The sequence below is a fragment of the Pseudopipra pipra genome, chromosome 4, assembly GCF_036250125.1.
Source record: "Pseudopipra pipra isolate bDixPip1 chromosome 4, bDixPip1.hap1, whole genome shotgun sequence".
In the NCBI taxonomy this organism is placed as follows: domain Eukaryota; kingdom Metazoa; phylum Chordata; class Aves; order Passeriformes; family Pipridae; genus Pseudopipra; species Pseudopipra pipra.
In genome coordinates, this window is record NC_087552.1 from 30,205,535 (window position 1) to 30,223,353 (window position 17,819).

Sequence of the window (17,819 nt, forward strand, 5' to 3'; positions counted from 1 at the left end):
TGACTCTGGAGAGGGACCCAGAACAAAGAAATCCCCAAGCAATTATACCTTTGAGAGTTATGCACCTGCCCTACATGTACCTTGCACTTGCCTCTTGGTCCATGGGTATTTTTGGTCTGGATCTTTAACACTTAGTGAGGTATTTCTTTGTGTTCATGCAGGAAGGCTGTTAACAGTTCTTATATTGTGAAGTTGTAACTACTGCTGATGGTCGTTGTCTCCTTATCTTCTGTTTTGTGCTTCCAGTGCACCTGCTTGCTAGAAAAGCATGCAAAACTAGAAAAGCTGTCTTAGGATAAATGTCTTTATCAACAATGAAAAAAACAGTGTGTTATCAATATGCTTCTTATACTAAAGACAGAACAGCAATGTACCAGCTGCTAGAAAAATTGCTAAGAAAACTAACTCCATTCCAGCTGAAAAGGTATCTAGGTGTAAGTTCACAGCTTGTGGCCCAAGGCTTCAGGAAGTCCAGCTAAGCAAGTAAAGCTAAGCAAACAGCATACTACCTCACACAGAATTATAACTCTGTGTAATTCATTCTGCTGAAAACTTACTCATGCTTAACAACTACTGTCTCTCAACACCCATCTTGAAATTTCTGGTTTGATCTGAATGTAGCCAAAACATTTTTCCAGACATGGACTGTCAAGGTGCAAGAAATAGCTCCTCAAAGAGAGTTGTCAGATGTCAGCCCAAAAGGCAAAGGCTTCTGCCTCTGAAAGGATTTAAAGCAAAGGCCTGAAAAAGCAGGGAGCAAGGGAAATGTTACCGTGGCTTAAAAAAAAAACCCAAATCCTGAGTCCCCACGGAGTAAAAATCTACTTAATAGAACCCAGTTTTTATTTCCTTTACTGTATGCTGGGAGTATCTGGAAGGGGGGCTGAAAGTGTGTTGTTGAGTGAGAAGAATGAGCATAGAGAAAACAGCTGTATGAATGGCTGCCAGAGCCATTTGCTGCCAAGTGAGTGCTGAACAAAGAGTATTGTTTTTAAATTACTTCCCTGGGTGATGTGCCTCCTCTTAGCAAGCAGCTGGTGCCTTCAGGAGAGAGAGCACTATCCTACAGCATTCCAGTTTCTGGAGAATGCAGTTCTGTTCAAAAGGCGCTGTTTTTCTCTGGTCAAACCTGGCTGAAACTCTGGCCTGATGGAAACGCTGACTTATGGCACTGCTGGAGCCCTGCCTGGACAGTGGCCTGACTGCTGCGCCAGAGATGGGTGCGCAGACAGAGGCAAGCTGGGAAAAAATCCCGTGGGACTGGGGTAAGGAGAGGGCAGCAGCAGTCGTGGGGGGACGAGTGGCCTCCCTGTGACACTGAAAAGCCACTCGTGGCGCGGGTCGCTGCTTCATCGCTGCTCGCGTGTGCCCAGCCTGGCCCTGGGAGTGCGGCGGGCGCGGCGCTCGGGGCTGCGGAGGGCGCTGTCCGTGCGCGGAGGCGGTGCGCGGTGCCCGCGGTGCCCGGCGCGGTGTCGGTGCACAGAGCGGGGCGGCGATGGGCTCCCGCCTGCGGACGGCCGCGCTCTGCGGGGCGGCGCTGGCCCTGGCGGGCGGCGCGGCCGTGGCGCTCCGGGCCTGGGCCCGCCAGCGGAGCCGCGCCGCGCTGCCCGCCCCCCGGCCTGCCGCCGCTGTCACCGCCGATCAGGTACCGGGGCCGGGTCGGGGCAGCGGGCCAGGCCGCGGAGTCGGGGAGCGCCGACGGAGCCGCCGGGCGCCTCTGGCGGGGCCGCGCCGCCTCGGGGCCGCCGGGCCTTCGGCCCTGCCGGGCCCTCGGCCCCCCCGCTCTCTGGAGCGCGGCGGCGCCCTGGGCCGCGCTGGGGCTGCCGCGCCGGGGCCGCTTTCCCCGCTTTCCTCCCCAGCAGCGTCCGGGGCCGGCGGGTGTCCCAGGGCTCCCCCATCGCCGCGGCCGTGCCCTTGTGCCGCAGGAGCCCGGCGGGCATCTTCCACCTCCTCACCGCCAAGTGGCATTTGCTTGTGCCCTCCAGGCCCCTCGTTCATCCTCCTTCTTTCCACCAGCCCTGCTTAGCTTTGCACTTGCCCCGGCTGCCCGGCTAACGGTGCTGCCTCTCGCTTTGCAGGGAAAAGGATACAGTAAGCAGATCCTGGTGCTGGGCCTGGATGGGGCTGGGAAGACTAGCGTTCTCCACTCCCTGGCAACTAACCACGTCAAGCGCAGCGTGGCTCCCACCGAGGGCTTCAATGCCATCTGCATCAACACTGAGGAGTCCCAGATGGAGTTTCTGGAGAGTGAGTGAACCCATTTTAGTGCAAAACATAAAATAAGTTCCTATTTTGTGCCCTAGAGGTCAGGCACATATTTTAAAAGCTCCATGTTCCTGCATGCCTGCTCAATAACATGAAGTTATGATTATTTTCACCTTGGGGATTCTCTTTTCCTACCCAACCTCTTTGAAGGACACAGTGGTGTTAGGTCAGTTTTCATTCAGCCCTGGCCACTAGGGAGTTCTGCTCTCAGAGAGAGAAGGGTAACAAGCCTGATTGGGTGAAACCAGCCCAAAGGAGAGATTTCCCCTGTAAGGCCTGTGTTGTGGTCCATAGCTGTTGTACAGCTTCTCCTTGGTGCTCGTGCCCGGCCAGGGGCAAGAGCCACAGAGGAATAAGTAATAAGGGAAAGAAGAGAGGAGGAAGAGAAAAGCTTTGTATGCTTTTTGTTCAAAAGCCTTATAAGTGGTGTTTTCTAGTCTTTAACAGCTTTTGAAGGTCTGTAGCATTTTGCTAAAATTTCTGTATTGTCCTTCGTGCTGATTTTGGGGTATTGTCCATGCCTGCAGAGGGCATCTCCTGTGATGCTTTTGGGATGTCAGAGCTGTTCAAGGTGCAGCTAGCTAATGGGAAAGGTGCAGGCCGTGGAGTCAGGTCAGTCCCTGGTACAGAGAAGCTGACATCCCAGCTTCATCAGTGCCTGCTTTCTCTGGAGGAAGAAGCTGCCCATTGCTTCCTGCTGTTTCTGCACTGTACTGTACCAGTGCTCAACTGTCTCAGTTGGCAGCTAGTGCATAGATGCCTCTGTACCTTTGTCAGCAGGCCTAAGGGAGTTATGCTATTCCCAGGTAAGTTTTTGAGGATGAGACCATTAAGGCAGAGTTTCATTCCGAGTCTTGATAGCGTAGGAGTCTTTGCAGTGGCTTGGGGAAATCATCTCTGCAGTTATGCATGTAGTCTGTGCTCCTCACCTAGTAGGTAAGAGGGTGTTTCCTGCCTGGGGATGGTCTGGGCCCAGCACTGCACACCCCAGAGCAGAACCTGTTGTTTCTGAGTCGTCCTTCCCTCTCTGGTCCAGGTTGGTAGTGACTGAGATGTGATGGCTACGATCTGACCCATGGGAAATGCAATGTCTCAGGCCAGTTTCAGCCAGGTAAATCCATGCATGGCTCTCTAATCTGGTTACTTATCCAGTCTGTACCATCGCCTAGTCCTGGGGTTAGCAGCCTATGCTGTGATCACATGGCACAAGGTGATCAGCAAACAGCAGGGTTTTTATTTTGCTGGCTTAGACAGATAGAAAAGTGTTCTATCTTTTTCTTTGTACCATCATACAGATAAGTGGGTGGTATTTTGTCTCTGCAAGGGATAGGAGCTCCTTGCTTCTGCTGAGTTCCTCCTGGTTTGGGAAAAGAAAATGTGAGGCTGCTGACCCCTGGGTTATGCTATGCATGAATGTACTTAACAAAGGGAGCGGTGCTGAGCCCCTACAGTATCACAGTACAGCATCAGAGGCTTCTGTCCCAAGTGTTATGTGTCTGTCACAGCCTTTTGGGTCCTTTCCACAGTGGCAGTCTTGCAGTTCTGCCTACAGGTACACCAGGGTGCTTGAAGAAGAGGCAGACATGCCCTAGCAGGAAATGTTACTTCCCTTTCCATATTCTTGAAACTGCTGAACCCTTTTGACTTTTAAGTGAAATTGCTTTGAAAGAGAACAAAGTCACGGAGGGCAGTAAAAGATGGTGGACTAGCAAGTCAGTTTTGAAAAGAGCTCCTGTCTACAGCAGGAGACAATTATATGGAACCCCAGATATATTGCTTTGAGAACTTGCTGCTTTTGAGAGACTCACCCATGCCTTTTGAGCACCTCAGTACTCTTCGAGCAAGTGGTCCTGCAATATAGCTGGAGAAGATTTGGAGACCTGAAAACACATCTGAAATACTTAATAGTTATTCCTTCTCCTATTACACTCAGCAAAGTACCGAACTCTTTGTCCCCAGATGGGAACAACAGTCTCAAACAACTTGCTGCCTATGGATTCACCACAGAATTGTTGTAAGGTGGACAGTTTCCTCTGTACCCAGCAGAGAAGAGCTCAGGTAGAAATGTATCCTGTGCAAAGATTACTCAGGGGTTGCCTGAAGAGTCTGCTGGGACTTGATTTTTTTCTCTTCCCAAGCACCTCTGTTTTTTGACCATATTAAAACTGTGGGAGTTTTGAACTAGTTCTTAGTGTCATACAAATATGGAGAGCTTCATATACAGAGAGAGCCTCTCAAATATGAGAGCTTTCCTCACCTCAGAGCGAAATTTCTTCTCTGGAAATTGTAGACCTGCTTTGTTTTAGGATGAGACAGGCATGTGGAGATAGGTTATATGGGGACATTCTGACATGTTGTTATGGACACTGAACCTCTTTCTACTCTCCCTAATTGTTTGAGAGCAAGAACCAACAAGGCAGAAAGCAACCATAAAGAAAGTGAACCCAACGGAACTGCACCTCTGGGAGTAGTGTTGCTTGAATCATTTGGTGAATACTGTGCTGCTGTCTTCTCTTCCAGTCGGGGGCAGTGAATCTCTGCGTTCCTACTGGAAGATGTACTTGCCCAAAGTGCTGTTGCTAGTCTATGTTGTGGACTCGGCTGATCATGCCCGACTGCCTGTGGCGAAACAGCTGCTTCATCAACTGATCCAGAACAACTCCACCCTGCCCGTGGTGATTCTGGCCAACAAGCAGGTAAGAGTTCCCTCCTGCTGGCTGAGCTTGGGCTGGCAGCAGCTCTGGAAACAGCAACAAAGCCTTTCAAAGGAGGCTTTGTGCCTTTAAGGAGGCCACATGGCTGAGAGTCGTTCTGACACACCTGTTGACCGCAAAGCAAAATAATCTGAGGTTGAGTTTTGGATCTGCAAGATGCAGGTCCTGTGCCTGGCAAAGATGCAGTCAGAGCTGTGGGTGGAAACTGCTGCACAGGTTTTAGAGCTGCAAGGGAGACCACAGTTAGATCTGGAGTTAGGTTTCTGTTCTGAGTATCTGCCTAGAAGTGCCACTCTACCTAGCAGCAGCTAAACAGTGAAGCACCATTGTTTGCCTTCACATTGTCCAGTTCGTTGCTCCTAAGGCTGCTGTTGAAATCTGAGAGAAGGAGCAGCTTTCCTCACAAGGCAATGCTTCCTCCTGAGCTCTTTGTGAAAGTGTTGATGATTGGTGCTGTACCTGGAATAGAATTGAGCCTCCGGTATGTTCAGATGACGGAACAGCCCAAGGTTTTTAATCACAGATTTTCTTTTATCAGAGCTGTGTGCTCAGTTTGCTCTACGTTGTTGCCTCCTAAATTTCTGGTAACTGAGGCATGTTACTAGTCATTTGTGTTACTCTTGAACGCAAGTGCAGGCGTGGGCTTCATCAAACTCAAATGCACCAGCAACAGTAGTGATTAAGAAGGTAGGCAGGGCATGACTGTTGTATGTTTGCACTGGTCTTGTAACTCTCTGATGTACACTTGGGGTCTTGGGCCAGGCAGGCTTTTGTTTGCCTTTTACAGGTGGTCTTACAGAGTTATCAGAAACACTGGAATTAGTATAGAAATAGAAACAGAACTGTACTCATATTTCTTTGTGAAGAACTTAGGTTAGGGATAAACTCTTTTCCCCAAAGCATTTTAGGACATGAGAACTTGACCTCATAGAAGGTGTGTAAGAATGGTGCCCCAGAACTTTTGAGACCCTTCCCCTCCCTGGACAAAAGCAGTGGCTCAAAATGGGAATGGTGCCGCCACCTCTTGCAACTAACAGGCTTATTTTATTTTTGTGTATCAGGACCTTGAAGGCGCGTATTGCATCACTGATATCCACGATGCTCTGGCACTGTCTGATATTGGGGACGAGAGGAAGATGTTCTTGATTGGTACCCACGTGGCAGAAGACGGCTCTGAGATCTCCTCCAGCATGAAGGATGCCAAGGAGCTGATAGCGCAGCTGGTTTTGGAAACACAGTGACAGCTCTTTTCCTACAAGGTGGTGTTTGTGGCTGAGGGAGAGCAGGTGTTACTGTATGGCCAGTTTGCCATGTGGCAACTGAAATGTACAGATATGTTTTCCTTGTGGGTGTGGAATTCCTCTGAAAGTGATGTCTAGTTGGTAAGGAAATCTAATTTATAGTGGTTTGAAAATACATTTGAGAAGTAGTCTATTTTTAGCATGTTTGTAGGGGGAAATTAGTCTCTCAGACAGCAGAGTTCAGGGGATATAAGGCTTAGATGGGCTAGATAGCTTCATGCCAGGTGGGAATCAAGCACTGATGTCAGTGGAACAAAGTTGCATCCAATGAATTTAACCTGGCTTGATGTCTCAGGCTTAAACTGAAATATGTTTACTTCACAGATTTTATAGAATCCTGTTAATGGTGCTTAACAGGTGTTAAAAATGAGACCTCACTTCTTGTCAGTGTCAGAAACTGAAAGTGCTGCAACTAGTATTTTTGACAGTGACAATTCTTGCTGTGTTGGAGCTGGCTGTTAAGGGAATTGCAAATTGGTAATCTCTGGAAATTGGATTGGTTACTGCTTGTTTAGTGGGTAAGAACAAGAAAATGAAAGCAGTCATACATTAAGTGTTTCTTTGCCTACAGGCAAAAAACCAAAATGGTGTAATTTGAGGTAGTGACTGGAAGCATTTAAGTTAAATTGGCACCAAAGCTGGGAGACTCCTTCTTCAGGCTGAGCGGCTTATTTCAGCTTAGTCCGGGATGTCCTCGAACAAGCAGTCTTACGTGTGAAAACGCTGTTGTTTCTTGTGGTTTCTGTTAGCACAGCAGGCGGGGACGGTGATGAGCTGCTGATGGAGTGTCACTCTCCCAGTGTCCTCCTAATTATACTCGAAGGAGGGCCCCGTGAGCAGTCCTGTAAGGACCCGTTTTGCAACCGCATCTATTGTACGAAGCTTTTGTAGTTTTGTCCTTTGTAACAGATGCATAAAGCAGAAATTTCCACCCTAACCCGTGGTCTGGGCTTCATTTACCCGAACAAGGAGTTGGGCTGCGGGGAACTCTCGAGGCCTCTCTGGGTGAGCCGCCGTGAAAACAGGTACAGGCCGGGGCCCTACCGCTGGCGCCCTTCCCACCCGGCGTGTGTGTGCCCCGGGCCCGCCGGGAGCCGGGCGGGGCGGGCGGAGCCGTTGGTGCGGGCGGGGAGGGGCCGGGCCATGGCGGCGGCCGGGCCCATCCGAGGTGCGTGGGGGGCCGAGGCCCGGGGGGCGGGCTGGGGCGGCCCCTCCGCTCCGGCAGCGGCTCTGCCAGCCCCGGCCCCGCGCGGGGCTGCGGCGGGGCTCGGAGGGAGGGAGGGCTCCCGGGCACGGAGGGGCTGTGGCGCCGGCAGGCCCCTGGCACCGAAGCTGGGAGTGGTGGATGCCGGCCCCGATTCCTGGCCAGCGCTGCCCTCGGGGCACGTGGCTGCCTGAAATCACCCCTGGTTTCCCCACAGTGCGACTGTTTCACTATCTCTGGCTTTCCTGTCATCCCATACCACACCCCCACGCTTCCCACCTTAAAATACAGCCGGTTGTTTTCTGTCGGCACCAAGTCCCAGTTTAACCCAGCTGCTATTCCCTCGAGGCTCTGAAAAGTTCCTCCCCCCCCCGAAGCTACTGAAGTCAGTAATAAGGGGTAACTACACTTAGTCAGGTGGGAGTCTGCAGGTTGGTGGCCACTGGTGCCCAGGAGGGAGGATGTTGATGAGTGGATGTGGTGTTGGGGTGCTCTATCCTTCAGCCTTGGGGCTGCCAGCATCCCCCAGTAAGGGGCATCCACTGGTGAGGAGCACTTCATGTGCAGGGTGCATTGCCAGGCAGCTACACCGAGAAGGGGCCAGGGAAAAACAATACAAATACCTGCTGAGCAATTGTATTCTGAGGAGATGCACAAACTTCATCTGCCACATGATTATTTCATGCTAAAGAGCAGGCAGCCCAGACCACGGGTGTTACCAAGCTTTTAAATTCACCTATTTTTGTCTTTGCAGTTTCTTATTCATCTGTATACACACACACCAGGTAAGAAACCCTCCCAACCTCAGCCTCCTCGCTGAGTGTTGAGACCGTGCCCCGTGTTTCTTGGGAGGGCTCAGCCGGGGATTTACACCAAGCAGTGAGTCGATATATTGGATGACATAGTGGTAAACACTGAGAGGAAATGATGCCTGGTTTTCCCCTTCCCTCAGCTTTTCATGACAACATCTGACCATCCTGCTCCTTAAAAAGGGAAGCTGTGACTATTTGCTTTACAAGGAATTGATCTCAAAGGGATTTGATCCCCCTTAAGCAATGAGTCTGTGAGAACTCAGGCAGCAGAGAGGAGGTGTTTCTTTGTCTAGCTGCAGCAAGTCCTCATTTTCCTTGCTGGGAAGCATGAGCAGGACCAAACAACAAAGCGCTCCCCCAAGGCTGTCTCGTTGTCAGTGAGGTGGCTTAACTCCTTCAAATTGCAGAGCTGCTGCAGGTGCATCCTGTATGGGGATGCCTGTCTGTCTAGAGATTTTGCCGTGATAAAAGAGTCAAAAGTAATATTTTTTTTTTATTAATTGGGAAAAAAAAATTAATACTTAATGATTGTCAAGTTGAGAGACCTGATTTGAACATACGTGTGGCTTGTTCATTGGCTGGGTCATGATGCAAGCTTTGCACAGCAGTGTCCAAGCCAGCAGTGCAGGGCATTAGGGCCGTGTGCACGCTGTGCTAGATTTGGCTGTGGCCATGTGGTGGTTATGTGCCAGCAGCAGAGGAAAAGCAGCAAGCCTGCTTGCAGAGATAGTGCTAGCTCTGTGGTGCAGCTAGGCTGGGGGAGACCTCTGCCTGTTAATCCTTTACCCCCTTGCAACTTAGCAAGGAAAAGCTGCTGGGCAGCCACTTGGGAATAAACAGCTGAAGCTGGTTTTTGGCTCCTGAAATGATGTCTGCCTTCCTGACTCTGTCCCATTTTGAACTGGTGGCAGGGGGCCAGAGTCCTACAGGCACAGTTCCCTGTGTGGGATCTCAAGTGGGAGCTGTGTTTCAAGTGTTGTAGCTGGCAATTGGGTGTGACGGGGAGATAAATCAGCAGGCACTTCACAGGGAGCGTGTGGTGAAGGTGCTGTAACAGCAGCCTGCTGTTGTTAGGATCTCTGGTGCTGAGCACTTTGGCAAGCATTTGTGGGACTTGGCATCTCACTAGAGGTATTAGCCTCATCAGAGAAACCACAGGTGTGTCCCCAAAGCACAGACTGTTTTCTACCAGCAAATCTCTCTCTCTGTTGGTGTCCTTGCTCTTCTCTAGGGCTATGCTGCCTTATTGAAGGGTGATACTGAGGAGGGAAGCAATGCACCAGAATTTCAACTTCTGTGCTTTTTCCATGGTGGGGCACTTCCACAGCTGCCTGCACAGTGTGGTTGTTCACCAGCTGGCTGGGGGCAGGCACCTGCAGCCCCAGTGGGTGGGTATAGGCTTGGTCTGTGACATCCAAGAGTTGTGCAACACACTTGTGGCACTGGGTCATCTCGTTGTTCTCTCTGTACCATGCTCATAAAGCACAAGCATTTCCCAGCCATTGGGATTTCAGGCCTGGTACTCTTGATCAGCAGGAACAGCAGTGATATCTGATCTTTCTGAAAGGTTTTGGTCTGTTGTATATTCAATAAAAACATTTTCACAGCTGCTCCTAGGCCAGAGACCATGTATGTTTCTGTGCTCTAAGCATCTAAGACCTCTGTGCTAAATGGACTGAAATAAAATATGCTCCTAAAGCCATGTAGGTACAGTGCTGTCTCCATGATGCCTTTTAGTAAACCACAACGGTGTTGATAACAGGTGTTTTTGTTCGTCTGGGCTTCCATAGGCTGGGAGATCATCCCTCTCCTACCTGCAGAGGTTTCATGTATATAACCATAAAAGTTCCTTCCCACTCTACCTTCCATGTACCAAAGGGACCTTGCAGTGAAGACAGAATTGCAAATTTGTGTCTCTACAATCCAAAAGAAAGCACAAAAATTCATGGGCTGGTGAGTTTGCCAGATTGAATGGATGGAAAGTACTTGAAGAGAGAGATCCTTAAACGCACTCTCTCAAGGGAATGGAGGCAAAAGCACTGGGGTTTCAGAGTGCGTTATATGGCTTTGAGTACAGCAGTGGCTTATTTATGCTTTGTTAGTTTAACTGTATGTTTAATGGCATTTTTGTCCTTTTCTGCAATTCTGACAGGATACGTGTACTTGCGGAACCCAAGCAAGTAGCTTATGAAAGCAGTCCCAGGTAAGTAGGTGCTCAAACAGCCCTTGCTCAGGGTCTGGGGACTGATGGGGCTCAGGCAGATCAAACCCTTGGCCATTGTCTTGCTACTGCTTTCCTCTCTGTCTCCAGAAAAGCAGACTGAGAAATTCAGTGCTTGAAGGGCTCCCTCCAATTTGCCCTTTCTTGTGTTCAGTGAAAAAACTGGGCTTGACTTGGGTCTTGCCTTTGTTGCCCCATCTGAGCGGCCCAACTGAGATGTTGCAGGGTAGGATGGTGCTGTGGTGCAAGGTGACTGGACCTCATTGGAACCACAGGCTACTGTATCCTGGAGGACAGCTTTAGTAACAGAGTTGCTGTCTGCAGGATGTGGTCAAGCTATAGCTTGACAAGCCAGGGCAACAGTCTCTTGATAACTCTTCTCCATTGTCTGGATGGGTCTCAAAAAAGGCTTGAGAAACCCATTGCCCTACTGTTCCCTGTCCCGACTACTCTGAAACCCTCTCCCACCATGGCCACTCTCTCACTGTAGGATGAGCAACTCCAAATTAGCCCTGGGTACAGGAGAGTAACCACTAATGTGCTGTAAAACCTCACCCACTTTCCATGGCACACCCTGACTGTAACATTATTTTTACTGTCATACCTGTGGTATAGTTAGGTGGTAATAGTGAGGCAAAAAAAATGTAATCATGAAACTCCCTCAGGGGTTTCAGAGATGTAGTGAAATGACTCTTTCTGCACATCCTCCAGTAACTAAAACCAGACATAACTTGAAGGTTCTTTTGTTTTTGAGTTGACAACAACCACCTGGAGAGTGTTAGGAAGTTTAGTGCAACAGAAGGTGAATGCTCAGGGGATGGTAGTGGCACTTTAAAGCTGTGGGGAGCCATAGAGAATGTGTGTGTGTTCCATCCTAAGAAGGGAAGGATAAACACATTTCCCCCTTGTGCATATTACCAAAATTTCACACCCTTTCTGTTCTTGCTAGGCTTGAGTGGGGAAACCAAGAGACAATCTGGCCTCTATCATGGGGGGCTATGACATCTCGACCATCTTCAAGAATAACGTTACTGTCCAAATCCAAGAAAGACTTTTGCGAGCACCAGCGAAGGTCAGTGATGCAGTACCACAACCTGGGGAAGGACGCAGCTCAGAGTGTGGTCTCTAATCAGGGGAGACATGCTGTCTCTTAGGGGAAGGGGAGATGCCATCTCCTCTGCTACCACCGCTGCCCCACAGGGAGCCCCATGGCATTGAGGCTCACCAGGCTGTTTTGTGCTTGGAACAGGGGCTGCCTATAGCAGGGAGGAAAGTGCTATGGGACCATAGTCACCCTGAGTGCTTGACTTCCAACAGGGTTAGGAACTGGGGGGTGCTAAGTTTTGGTGCCCTTTTATTTCCTCGTACCCACTGCCTGGCTGTGGGAAGGACTTCTACAACACATGGTTGCTCATCTGATGATGCAGGTTCCCATCAGCGGCCTTAGGAGCTTGCCTTGATCTCAGTCTTCAAGCACACGGGAGCATGTTCCTCTGCTCTAACAAAAAACCCCCAGCCAACAGCTCTGCTTTGGCTTGGAAGCAGACATCATGTGCATGCATGCGTTCCTTGATGGAAATGTGTGTGTTGCACCTGCAAGCACAGGGGAACCATCCCTAGAGTATTCTCTGTTCGTATTGGGGCTGATGCAGCCTAGCCAGGTACCTGGATACAATTAATGATCCCCTGCATCCTCTTGGATTCTGACCTAAATCTTGAAAGTAAAGGTCAGCCACAGAGACATCTTAGAGCATCCTGCTGCTGGAAGGAATCCAGGTCTCTTGCCTTGAATAAGACCTCTGCTGTCACTGCATGTTGAAGAACTAGACCATGTTTTGGAATAAGAGTGAAAAATGATATAAAAAGTGTAAACAACAGTGGCCTTGGGTGATGCTGCATTACTTGAAGCAAGTCATCTCTAACTCTCTTAGAGGAGATGAAGCTCTTTTGGAGACAGGAAGGTGGTTGCTAATCTGTAAGAAGTCATAGCAACAAGCGTGGAGAGGAAACTGTTGCACTCCTGGCTTTCCTCTGCCTGGAGGGATGTCAAGACATGCATGTTTGTAGTTTTCTCCCCTCCTGCCACTATCACCATGGGTTCTCATCCTCTTGAGAGCTTTTGCCTCTTGCTAATGGTGTCCATCTGACAGCCCTTTCTGCCTTTCCACTTACCTCTGCTTACTTCTTCCCTGGTGATGACAGGCATCTTCCAACAGTTATGGCTGATGGAAAGCTGGATGAACAGACCATTTTTTGAGCCTGGGGAGATGAAAGGAGCTACAAGGGCACAAGATGCTATCAGGCCATTGTAAAAAAGAGGTTTCTAAATTGGCAGAGCTGACCAACAGCTGGGTGTTGTGGAGTGGCTTCTTGAAATGATCAAGGAAAAGCCTAGCCTTTGAAAGCAATGCACTGAGGGTGCTTAAAAGAGAACTCTTCAGACACAAACACCATTTATCTTTAAAGTGAAGAAATCTGAAGTGTAAATGCCTATTTGTTTGTGGCTTTTCCATGTGCACCAGGGCCAGCTTTTGTCCATGCAGCAGGCGTGGATGTTTAACCTATCTTAGGATACCATCTGCCAGGATCATGTTCTCTGTCAGTTGCCTTCTGCTAACCCTTCTGTGCTATTCCTCAGAATCCTTCTTCTTGTACAGCTACAGATCAGTGATCGGTGGGCGTCCCCCGCTAGTGAAGTTTGCCTACCCTTCTGAGCGGCTGCTGAAGTTGGCTGAACCTAAAAAATTCCACCCGGCTTCCCTGCAACAAAGGTGAGAGACTAGAAAGCCTATAGGGTGCTACAGGTAGGCCCTTGGGCCTTGTAGCATCAGTGCAGCTTCAAAGTAATAAATGCAGCAACAGAGGATGGGTATAACAGAGGGCAAAATTCAGAGCGGGGTCTCTGCTGGCATTAGAACTTCTGGAAGCTCTCATGGGATGAGTTCTACACTGGAAATGGCCACAAACAAAGCTGTCTTCTACTGCAGCAAACATGAGGCTTAAAACGTCCCAGCTGCAGCCTGGTTAAACCACAGTGGGGGAGTATCTGTGAGTGGCGGTGCCATGACTCTCTGCTTCCAGATCCCCCGAGTGGCCCGTGTCACTATCTGCACTGACCTATAATGCCTCCCCACGGATCCTCCAGCTTGCCCGGCCAAAGTTGCTGCATCCAGAGTTCATTCCGCCCAGAGAGGTGAGGAGGTGGTTGAGTGAGATTTGGAGGGAACAGTGATGCAGCAAACTGTCCTGAGTTTTTACATCCTGTATCCTGCCCCTGGATGTGCCCAATGTGTGCTATGGAGGGGAGAAGCTGTCTGGTTCTGCTGGGATTTATGATACTTAGAGAAACTGCCTTCTCAGAGTGAGATACTGTCTTTGCAAATCTCCCTGCTGAGAGACAGAAAACAGCCAGGCTGGAGCAGCCTAGTATAGCAGGAGAGCCAAAGGAGGCATCTGGGCTGCATCCCCTGATAAAGCAGCCTGGGAAACTGGAGAAACCTGATGGGAATGGTCTGTTTAGCTCTTAGGGAGAACAGTCATGTTTGTAGTTAGGCAGCTTTGCTCCTCTGTATACAGGGGGCATAGGATTGCAAACACTATGTGTATTTTAACAGTGTTTTACTAGAAGCCTAATTTAGAGACTTATTTCTGAACTTGTTCCTTTTAGGTGGGTCATTGGTTTGGCAGGGGTGAAAGGGCTTGGAGCAATCTCAGATTACACTCATTTCTGTGGCAAAGGCTAGACTGCATGGATGCAGTCTCTGGGGCTGGGAAATGAGAGGCTGCGCTGGAGCAGGATTTGGCAACGGGAACCCTGTGAAAAATAGGGGAGAAGTCCCATGCTGGAGCAGCAATCACTTTTTCCATAGGAATGCAGTTAACTGTACCAGCCCTTTTACCCTGAAATCTGTGTGTCTCTCCTTAGCAGGGAAATCATTTGATTCAGCCAGGAAGATGAACATGAAAAATATGGAAGAAATTTCTCTGCTACAGGGAGAAATTTACTTGGCTACACATGCTCTCATTACTGGCATTCCTCTCCTGGCTATGAGTAGGCAACAGTGAGGAAAAGAAGTGATAGTGGCTATGACATACGAATCCCTATAACACTGAAATTACCTTATAGTTCAGGTGAAAAAAGAACAGTGGGTGCTGGGGAAGTAAGAGTGCTCCTTCTTGTGACCATGTCTGCAGAGGAAGGGTGCTGAGATGCTCATCCTTGTGGAGAGGGAGCGTGTCCCTGTGGGCTGCTGTGGATAAGCTCTGTATCTGCACATCCCTCCTCCATTCTGAACCCATGCAGGTGCCAACACAGGTTCCAACTCCTGCGACCTTGGCCAGCGCATCCTCGCGGTTAGAGCGTCTGGCAGAGCCCTGTGTCAGGCAGGTGACCTGCTGCTATAAGCACAGCTATCCTGAATCTGTCATTCGTCCGGTAAGGCAGCATCACCCGGGACCCTGTATGGAAGGGACACTTGGCAGAGGAGAGGGCATGGGTGCTCAGTCCCTTGTGGCTCTCTTCATGGCAGCCCTGAATGTGCTGCTCTCTGTAAGGCTGATGTAGCTGCTTCCTGAGCTGGAAAGCAGGACTCATCTTCCATTCAGAGCATGAGCTGACTCCCGTAGATGTCCCCAGAGAATGGCAGAGCTGAGCCTAGCCTGCAGTTGTGGGGATGGGGAGAGGGAGACAAGTGTCTAACCAGGATCTCCAGTGCTGCGGGGTGGGTTGGACAAAGGGCTATGGGTAAGGGGAGGCTGGAGGGCAGGTTGTGGGAATGGCCAAGCAGTGATTTCTGCTTCTACAGTTTGTCTGGTGCCAAACATGTCTGAGGACAGCATTGTGTCCCATCTGCTTGTAGTCAGTGGCTGTGAACCTGGGTACACTGAGTTACTGGAGGCTGACCACTCTCGAATGCCAGGAGCACCTCTAAGGACCTTCCTCCTAATTCTTCCACAGGTTTCCAAGTCAGCTCAGCAGGCAGTTGCGAGCCCTCGGACCATTGAGCTGGCTAGGCCAAAGAAACTGCATTCTAAGTACGCTGCCCCGCGGGATCCTCAGTGGCCAGTGTCAGAGGCTGCCAAGCGTGCAGTGGCTACACCAAGGATTGTGGAACTGGCCCAGCCTGGCAAAAGGTAGGTGCTGCTTCCCTGTCATGGGGAAATTATCAGCTGCCAGCCCATTTTCTGCAGGCCATAGCACCTTGTTGATTTGTGTTTGGCCAGTGAGATTAAGCCACTGTTCTTCCACTTCCAAAATGCATGGATTTTCTATGTCTGGATGTGATAATGCTACATGGGTTGTGCAATTTTGAGGTGGAAGGACAGTCAAAAGAGAAGAAATAGGAACTTTCTAATTCCAGCAGGAATTACTGGTTGGGACTTCTTATTAATTACTATCATAAAAATCACCCAACTGGCACAGGGCACAATGTAGCACATTCATGTTGCCCAGCATGATGCAGCTGACCTCAGCCCAGCCTGCAGGAAGTGCTGGATAGGATGTTTCACAGAGGGTGGGGGAATGCCTGGCTGTAGTGGCTGCCAGACAGTCCCTCTCCTGGTGACAGCAGTGGAGGCATGACTCCTTTTGTCCTCCCTTGACAGGGAGGGGCAGGGCGCAGGTGGAGGTGTGTCAGCTGGCAGGCAGGTGGCAGCTGGCCCTGCTCTAGTCGAGACTGACCATCCCTACTCTCTCTCCCCCAGGCCTCCCATGGGCTTGGCTCAATTCAACCTAGATGCATTCAGAGTGAAGGAGACTGCTATGAAGGCAACTTGTTCTGATCGGATCCGAGAACTAGCTCGCCCAGTTCAGCGCTAAGCTCCCTCAGAAATGCACCTGCCAGCTGCCCCCATCACCCCTTGGATCATCACTCTCTCTGGGATGTGCTGTGGGTAGAAAATCTACTTGAACACAGCGCAGAGGCAGCACTCAGCAGGAACACTTTCTGGGAATTCAAATAAAATGGTCACTCCTTAAGAATAGTCACCAGGGGAAATGAACAGAATTTGACCTAATGTGGGAAGCCTCTCTCCCTAGGATGGGTTATATCTGCAGTTTCTCTCCTTATTGTTTTGCTGTAATAGTTAAAGAAGTAATGAAACTGCTGGGGGAAGGCAGCACAGGACCTGTTCTTTCACACAAGAAAGTGTGGCAAACCAAACGCAACAGCATGCAGTAGGGTGATGCAACACAACTCCTGAACTTGGGTTTAAAAATTTTTGCTAAAGTTTAGAGAACTTCTTGCTGGCACAAAGTTTTGTGCTTGTGACAGAAGTAGAAACACAAAAGGCTGCAACGTATGTTGAGTTGGCTTGGATTTGGGGCCTGTTTTCTCAAACACCTGAAGAACAGGCAGATCCAGCCTTTTCCGTTACATGCATCTTTGATACACATTATGCATCTGGGTAAAATCTGTGCAGTCCAGATACTCAGTTGTGTCACCCTGGGCAAAATAAGGGAGCTCTGCATTGGGATTTTTGGAGCCTAACTCAAAAAAGCAGACTTCCCCTCAGTGTAAGAGAGAAAGCACATTGCAAAGGCTAAGAAGAAAACAGATATTGATGCCAGACTCTGCAGAACAAATTCTGAGCTCCAGTTGGGTCTGAGAGCAAGTCAGTTTGGCAGCTGGATTGCAGGGGAACAACATAGCCTTTGCAGGACATGGCATAGGGAGAATGCTTTTATCTGTTTCCTACAAGTTTGGTGTGCTTTGCCCTGGCAGCCCAACCACTGGCAATGGGCTGGAGATACTGAGGCAAGAGAGATGCTCACCAGTAAGGGACAAAAGCCACAAATGAAAGCATGTGGCAGTTTCAGAGTCAATGTATTTTAATCTTTCCTGTGTTAAGCTGATTCTCCTTCCAAAGAAGTAGAGGCAGGTGACCACAAACCAGAAGGGGATTAATCAGAGGATCCATTAATCAATTCAGTAATCCACTAAGCAGAGGACTTTTGAGCCCTCTTGAACAAGGTAAGGTCACTGGGAAATGGTGCTGGTTATTTTCAGACCATGTGTTGTCCTGTAGGAGGATGGATGAGTTTGGGTTTTGTGCAAGAGCCCCAGCACAACTGCATTCCTCAGGCCTGAGAATGGCCAAGAGGAGGCTGGAGTCTGCCCCCTACACCCCTCACCCTGTGGGAGAACCCCAGCAGCACCAGCCCCTGCCACCTCAGGGCTGGTGTGCATGGGGCTGTGTGGGCTGCTGTGCAGGGACCCATGGGCGTCCTAGAAGATGAGGTTGCCCATGTCTGTGGGTTGTCTCTGTGGCAAGAGGGAAAACCCACAGTGGCCACTGAGGCCA

General features: G+C 49.8%; 2 protein-coding genes across 6 annotated transcripts in view; both read left to right on the top strand.

Annotated features, from left to right (window-relative positions):
* Positions 1 to 1,382: 1,382 nt before the first annotated feature.
* Positions 1,383 to 7,217, top strand: ARL9 (ADP ribosylation factor like GTPase 9). 2 transcript variants are annotated; one of them, XM_064652193.1, is made up of 4 exons: positions 1,383 to 1,645; positions 2,079 to 2,247; positions 4,786 to 4,961; positions 6,041 to 7,217. In XM_064652193.1, the coding sequence occupies exons 1-4, from the start codon at positions 1,496 to 1,498 to the stop codon at positions 6,218 to 6,220; spliced, it is 675 nt and encodes a 224-aa protein (XP_064508263.1). In that variant the 5' UTR covers positions 1,383 to 1,495; the 3' UTR covers positions 6,221 to 7,217. The 2 variants fall into 2 exon arrangements, with proteins under 2 accessions (XP_064508263.1, XP_064508264.1); XM_064652194.1 differs by lacking the exons at positions 1,383 to 1,645; positions 2,079 to 2,247 and adding an exon at positions 3,302 to 3,376.
* Positions 7,218 to 7,349: 132 nt separating this feature from the next.
* SPMAP2L (sperm microtubule associated protein 2 like) overlaps positions 7,350 to 17,819 on the top strand; it is a 28,225-nt gene continuing 17,755 nt past the window's right edge. The window contains exons 1-9 of one of the 4 annotated variants that reach the window (XM_064652192.1): positions 7,351 to 7,448; positions 8,239 to 8,269; positions 10,449 to 10,499; positions 11,467 to 11,589; positions 13,175 to 13,288; positions 13,599 to 13,710; positions 14,821 to 14,900; positions 15,475 to 15,650; positions 16,221 to 16,503. In XM_064652192.1, the coding sequence (XP_064508262.1) occupies positions 7,424 to 7,448; positions 8,239 to 8,269; positions 10,449 to 10,499; positions 11,467 to 11,589; positions 13,175 to 13,288; positions 13,599 to 13,710; positions 14,821 to 14,900; positions 15,475 to 15,650; positions 16,221 to 16,252 (744 nt within the window). In that variant the 5' untranslated portion in view covers positions 7,351 to 7,423 and the 3' untranslated portion in view covers positions 16,253 to 16,503. Of the gene's footprint in view, positions 7,449 to 8,238; positions 8,270 to 10,448; positions 10,500 to 11,466; positions 11,590 to 13,174; positions 13,289 to 13,598; positions 13,711 to 14,820; positions 14,953 to 15,474; positions 15,651 to 16,220; positions 16,504 to 17,819 lie in introns of those variants that run through there. The other 3 variants (XM_064652187.1, XM_064652189.1, XM_064652188.1) reach the window with 3 other exon arrangements.

Excerpts from the sequence above, each read along its gene's own strand:
- ARL9 (XM_064652193.1), top strand. The coding sequence starts at position 1,496 with ATGGGCTCCCGCCTGCGGACGGCCGCGCTCTGCGGGGCGGCGCTGGCC. Across the intron at positions 1,646-2,078 it reads CCGCTGTCACCGCCGATCAG|GGAAAAGGATACAGTAAGCA; the intron begins GTACCGGGGCCG and ends CTCGCTTTGCAG. Across the intron at positions 2,248-4,785 it reads CCAGATGGAGTTTCTGGAGA|TCGGGGGCAGTGAATCTCTG; the intron begins GTGAGTGAACCC and ends CTTCTCTTCCAG.